Here is a 6,000-nt window from a genome sequence, read left to right as displayed (position 1 = left end):
CCTGCCCCCCCGCCCCCCCAACGCCGTACCAGTGAGCCCCAGTTTGTGGTGGAGGGGGATGAGGGGGTCCTGCCACCCCCCCTGGGGACCCCCAGATTGCTGGGGGTGGGGACAAGGGGTCCTGGCACCCCCAAAAGGACCCAGAGATCCTGGAACCCCGCCCCTGGCCTGCCATGAACCCCCAGATCGCTGGGGACACGGATAAGGGGTCCCAGTGCCCCCCAAGAAGACTCAGAAGGCCTGGACCCCCCCCACACACACACCCCCCAAAACCTGGGGGGGTTAGAGGGGGCGATGGGACCCCGCTGTGCCCTCCCCGATGTAAAGGGGGGGGGGGGAAAGAGGGGCTGGTTCCCACACAAACCCCCCCTTCACAGTCTGTATCGGGAGGGGAGCTGGGCTGACCCACAGACACCCCCCCCCACTACACCAGTGACCCCCAGTTTATTGCGGATGGGGATAAGGGGGTCCTGGCACCCCCCCCATATCACTGGGGCATGGATAAGGAGTCCCAGTGCCCCCCAAGAGAACTTGGCACCCCCCCCCCCCCCAAACCCTACCAATGACCCCCAGATCACTGCGGATGGGGACAAGGGGGTCCTGGCACCCCCCTGGGGACCCCCCCATATCACTGGGGACATGGACAAGGGGTCCCAGCGCTCCCCAAGAGAACTCAGTTGTCCTGGCACCCCCCCTCCAGGGATCCCCAGATCACTGGGGACGGGAACAAAGGGTCCCAGTGCCCCCCCCAAGAGGGCCTGGCACCCCCCCCTGCCCTATCGAGACCCCCCCCAGATCACTGGGGATGGGAACGAGGGGTCCTGGCACCCCCTTGTCCCACCTGGGGACACCCCTGTTTGCTGGGGGGTGGGGACAAAATGATCCCCAGGTCCTCCCATAATACCCGCCCCCCCCAAAAAGACAGCCCAAGCACCCTCGTACCCCTTATACCCCCCCCCAAAGAAAGACCCAAGTTCCCTGACACCCCCTCTCCTCAAACCTCCCCAAAACAAACCCCAGATGTCCTGACACGGGCCCTCCCCCCAAAAATAACACCCAGGGATGCTGGCACACCCCCCCCCAGGCCCCCCCCCCCCCCCCAAAAAGAGGCCCCCGGTGCCCACTCACCAGGGTGGCGTTCTTGGCCCCCACGCTGGCCCTCTGCACCAACAGCTTCTTGTCACCCAGCTGCATCCCGTTCAGCCCAGCGATGGCCTGGGGGGGACACATAGACACACACGGGGGGGGTGGGGGGGTCACTGGGGGTTTGGTTTGGGGGGGGGGGGGGGGCACCACCCAAATTTGAGGCACCCCGAGAGATCTCGACTCTGCAGCAGCGAGTGGGGGGTTTGAAGCGAGGAGTTCTGCTCTCTCTTCCCAAAGAAAAATTTTGGGGGGGTGGGTCTGGGTGTGCCCCCTCTCCGAAAACAGCACGATTCGGGGAGGGGGGGTGATAACTACACCCCCCCAGGGCACCCCGAGGGACCGTGGGGTCCCCAAAACCCATCGGGGGAATCCCAAAGCCCAACAGCCCCCCTCCGGTGGGTTTTGTGGCCCGTTTTGAGGCACTTTAAAAGGATTTTTGAGCAAAACCCTGAAATTACCTGGGGGGGGGGGGGGGGGGGAAATCAGGGGAGTTTCGGGGTCCCCGACGGGGGGTTTTGGGGGGTACCTGGTCGGTGACGTTGATGTCGACGTACTCGCAGAAGGCGTAGCCCTTGGAGAGGCCGGTGGCGCTGTCCTTCACCAGGTTGAAGGCTTTCAGGGGCCCAAAGGACGTCAGCAGCTCCTTCACCTGGGGGGGGGGACACACATGATTAGGGGGGGGCTGTGGAAACTCTGGGGACCCCCCCCCGGTACAGGGGAACCCCCTCAAGTATGTGGGATCCCCCCTAAAACACCCCCAGGGGTCCCAACCGTTGTCCCCCTTCCCCATTCCTGACCGCATTGAGCCTTGGGGGGGGTGGAAAATGAGGGTCCCCCCAGCCCCCCCTCCACTGTGACACTGCTCCTTCAGGTTTGGGGGGGCTCTGGGGTGTCCCCCCCACCTCACCTGGTCATCGTTCAGGTAGTTGGGGAGGCCCCCGATGAAGAGCTTGTGAGCAGAATCGGGCACCACCGTAGAAACAACACCTGGGGGGGGGGACACACGCAGCTGTGAGCTTGGGGGGAGACACAGGGGGGGCCCCCCAGGACCAAACCAGCACTGGGGGGAGCCCCCGTGTGACTGGGATCGCTGGAAAAGGGGCACCCCAGGGCTGCCCACACACACCCCCCCCACAAATCCCTTTTGAAAAAAAAATAACACACCACAAAAATTTGGGGGGCACCCCGGAGTGACCCTCCCTCTTTCCAAAAAATTGGGGGGGGGGGGGGGGAGTGGGTGGGAAGAGCTCACCCCAAAATGGAGGGGGGGGCCCCCCAGAAGAAGCCTGAAACCATTTTGTCCCCCCTGGGATAAAAAAGGGCCCAGAGAAATAAAAAAAGGAGCCCTAGGCGGCGGGGGTTGTTTCTCAGATCTGTGTGTGCTCCCCCCCCCCATCCCAAGCTGTATTATCAAGATGTGGGGGGGGCTCCTGGGGGTTTTGGGGGTCCCCCCCCTCACCCGGCACGTAGACAGAGGGGTTCTCCGACATGCCGGGCAGCGGCTGGTAGTCGTGGGGGCGACGGATCTTCAGCGACTGCCCTTGGAAAATGATCCCGTCGAAGGCCATGGCCTGCGTGGTCTCATCCACCGAGCGAAACTGGGGGGGGACACACGCACGTACACGCGTTAGTGACCCCCCCGCGTGCACCACGGCCTCCCCCCCGTACCCCTCACACCCCGTTTTACCTCCAAAAAGGCGAAATTTTTGTCTTGATTGATTTGCACGGCCAGGACGGGGTTGCCCGGGGCCTGGGTCAGCCCCCCCAGGCGCATCTGGGCGTTGAAGAAATCCATCATGGCTTCCTAAACACCCGGGGGGGGGCATAAAAAAAAAAAGGGGGTGGGAGAAGCAATAAAAAGGGTGAGACTGGATTGTGTAACCCCCCCCCCGGCGCATTTTTGGGGAGAACACACTGAGGGGCCCATTGCTGAAGCTTTGAGGTGGCGGCTTGGGGAAATAGGCCCAAAACGGTGCTGGGGGGGGGTGGGGGGTGAATTCCGTGCCCCCCCCTCCCCGAAATACCTCGGTGATGCCGAAGGGGATGTTGCCGACGTAGAGGCGCCGCGCCTGCCGCGTCATCTGGCTGCCCACCACCGGCACCGGCGTGGGGGTGACGGCCAAACCGTCGGGGGTCATGGTGGGCAGCAGCGCCGTGGCCGGGATCTGCCCCGCGGCTGGAAAATGGGGAGAGGGGGGGGGGGGACAATCAGGGTTTGGGGGGGGCTCTGGGGGGGTCCTGGGGTACGGGGGGGCCACACGCACCTTGCATGGCTTTGTACTGCATGGGGGTGATGTGCTCGAAACCAGGGGGGGGCACGTCCCAGTACTTGCGGATCTTCTTCTTTTTCTCGTGGCGGGGGGAGCGGCTGGCGGGAGGGGATGCAGCAGAGTAAGGGGGGGGCCAAACACCCACCCTGTCCCCCCCCACCAGCACTGACAGACCCCCCTGAGACTGACAGACCCCCCCAAAACTCACCTCAGGGGTCCCGAAAGGCTCAAAGGCGACCTGTGAGGGCAACGAGACGCCGTCAGGGCAGGTGCCGGACCCGAACCCCAACTTTTAAACTTGGGGGGGGTGTCCCAGCCTCGTTGCCCCCCCCTCCCACCGCTCCCCCCACGACAGAATAAAGGCTCCCGGGCGTGCGGGCAGTACCGGCGCCGCCGGCGGTCGCGGGAGACGCTGCGTTGATCCCGGTTCCTCCGGTCCCGGCTGCGGCTCCGGCGTTTCCGGTCCCGGCTGCGGGAGCGGCTGTGGCTGCGCTTCCGGTGCCGGTTCTCCTTGTCGCGTTCTGGGGGGGGGACACAACACACACACGGATAAAAATCTGCTGGGGGGGGGTATCAGCGGCCTCAGGATCCCCCCATAAAGGCCTGGGACCCCCCAACACTTCGGGCTGGGGGTGTCCAAATGGCTGGGGGGGGGGGGGGGGTACAGGGACACGCCGGGGAGCAGCACGTGGTGTTTGGAAAGGGGGGGGCTGCCCCCTGCTAGGACACCCCGACATTAAGCAGAGGCAGTAAACGGGAGGGGGGAGACACCCCGAACCCCCAGGGGAGAGCGCTCAATGGGTGGGGGGAGCCCCATCGTTGGGGGGGGGGGGGAGGGAGACAGAGCCCCCCAGTGGGGGCGATGGGAGGGTGCAGCCCCCCCGCACCAGGGAGGCCCCCCCGGGGGGACACAGGGACCCCGAGGTAGTGCGGGGGGGGGGAGGTGGTGTGTGGAGACCCGGGTGGGGGCGGGGCGGGTCCGTTCGGCGTGTGGGGGAGGGGCGGCGGCGGCGCGGTGGGGGCGGGGCGCCGCCCCCGCCGGTACCTTGTTTGTTCTCGTTGAGCTGCCGCTCGAACTCGTCGAAGTCCGACATGATGATGATGATGGTGGCGGTGGCGGCGGCAGCGGCTCCGGCTCCAGCCCCGGCCCCGCTCCCGGTTCCCGCTTACGGCCCCGGCCCCGCTCCCCGGCTCCGACCCCGCACAGGCCGCGGCGGCACCGTCCCCCCGCTCGGCAGCGCTCGGCCACTTCCGGCCCCGCGCTCGGCAGCTTCCGGCCGCCGCTCGGGGCTCCTCGGGCCGCGTTCGGCCGTTTCCGGCAACGCTCGGCCCTTTCCGCCACTGCTCGGCCCTTTCCGGCGTCTCTCGACTCTTTCCGGTGCCGCTCGGCTAGTCTCAGGCTTCTTCCGCCACGCTGTTACGTCACTTCCGGCGCTGGCCTAACTTACTTCCGGCCGACGCTGTGCGCGCCTCGAGCACGGCGGGTTTGAGGGGGGGGGGGGGAAGGAAGAGCCGCGTTCCACAGCCCCGGCGGAGCCCCGCCGCCTCCGCCCCTCCCGGTGGGGCGCTGGGAGAGCCCCGGTGCGCGGTTCGGTACCGACCGGCCCCGCCCCTTCGGTAGATTTCCGCCTCCGCTCGGCGCCGCTTCAGCTCCTTCCGCAGCGGGCGCTTGGCCCCGCCCCGTTCCCGAGAAATCACTTCCGGCACAGACCGGAAATGTTTCGAGGAGGCGGGGTCACGTGGGCTCCATGGCGGGGCGGGGGCGCGCGCGCGCACTCGGTGATACCGGGATGGTCCCGTGACCCCCCTGACCCCACCCTTGACCCCCTGACCCCATAATTGACCCCCCCCAATCCCGTGACCCCTCCGTGACCCCCCCCAAAGACCAGGCCGCAGCGCTGCACTTTGCCCAAATCTCGGCGGTTTTTTCCTGTTTATTCGCCGTTTTCCCGCCTCTTTTTTTTGTGTGTTTTTTTTTTTTTTTTTCCCCCTTTTTTCTTTTTTTGTTCTTTTCCTGGTTTTTCTCTGGGCTGGGGGGGGGGAGGAGGGGGGCACAGGCAGAGCAGGGACACAGCTGGGGGGGGGGGGGGGGCGGGTCAGAGGGTGCCCCGTAGTGTGTGGGGGGACCAGGACCCCCCCCCAGACCCCCCAGCCTGAGCCCTGGGAGGGGGGGGAGGGCACGGGGGGGGGCCTGACCCCACTGTGGGGGGGGTCAGGCTGCTTCTGGGGGGGCCCCATCCTGGTACAGGAGAGTGGGGGGCTCCCAGGGGCGTTAGGGGGGGTTCCTGTGTGACTGGGGGGGGGTGTGTCACATGGGGGGTCAGTCTGGTTCGGGGGGTCCCATCCTGATACAGGAGCATGGGGGGGGTCCCAGGCAGGTTGGGGGGGGCGTCCCACCTTTGAGTGGGGAATGAGTTGGGGGTCCTCGGGATGGTCCCGTGGGGGTCTGGGGGTCACATGGGAGGTCAAGCTGGGTTGGGGGGGGCGGGGGTGTCCCACTTTGCTGGGGAAGACTGGGGGGGTCCCAGAAGGGTTGGGGGGGGCCCTGCTGGGTGTGGGGAGAGACTGGGGGGGGTCCTGGGGG

The 6,000-nt window shown here is 66.6% G+C and overlaps 2 protein-coding genes across 2 annotated transcripts in view; one reads left to right on the top strand and one right to left on the bottom strand.

Annotated features, from left to right (window-relative positions):
• SLC17A7 (solute carrier family 17 member 7) overlaps nt 1–404 on the top strand; it is a 5,544-nt gene extending 5,140 nt beyond the window's left edge. Inside the window, 1 exon segment of the mRNA XM_074929836.1 lies at nt 378–404. Within this exon segment, the coding sequence (XP_074785937.1) occupies nt 378–404 (27 nt within the window).
• A 269-nt stretch (nt 405–673) lies between these two features.
• On the bottom strand, nt 674–4,654 carry U2AF2 (U2 small nuclear RNA auxiliary factor 2). Its single transcript, XM_074929835.1, has 11 exons — nt 4,462–4,654; nt 3,802–3,937; nt 3,625–3,654; nt 3,411–3,514; nt 3,171–3,322; nt 2,834–2,950; nt 2,606–2,744; nt 2,054–2,133; nt 1,673–1,795; nt 1,125–1,215; nt 674–714 (listed from the first exon to the last, which is right to left on the bottom strand). Exons 1-11 carry the CDS (start codon nt 4,508–4,510, stop codon nt 674–676), a joined length of 1,062 nt encoding a protein of 353 aa, XP_074785936.1. The 5' UTR covers nt 4,511–4,654.
• Between the last annotated feature and the right edge of the window lie 1,346 nt (nt 4,655–6,000).

The sequence above is a fragment of the Athene noctua genome, chromosome 31 (assembly GCF_965140245.1).
Source record: "Athene noctua chromosome 31, bAthNoc1.hap1.1, whole genome shotgun sequence".
NCBI lineage: Eukaryota > Metazoa > Chordata > Aves > Strigiformes > Strigidae > Athene > Athene noctua.
This window is presented reverse-complemented; position numbering and strand designations above follow the sequence as displayed.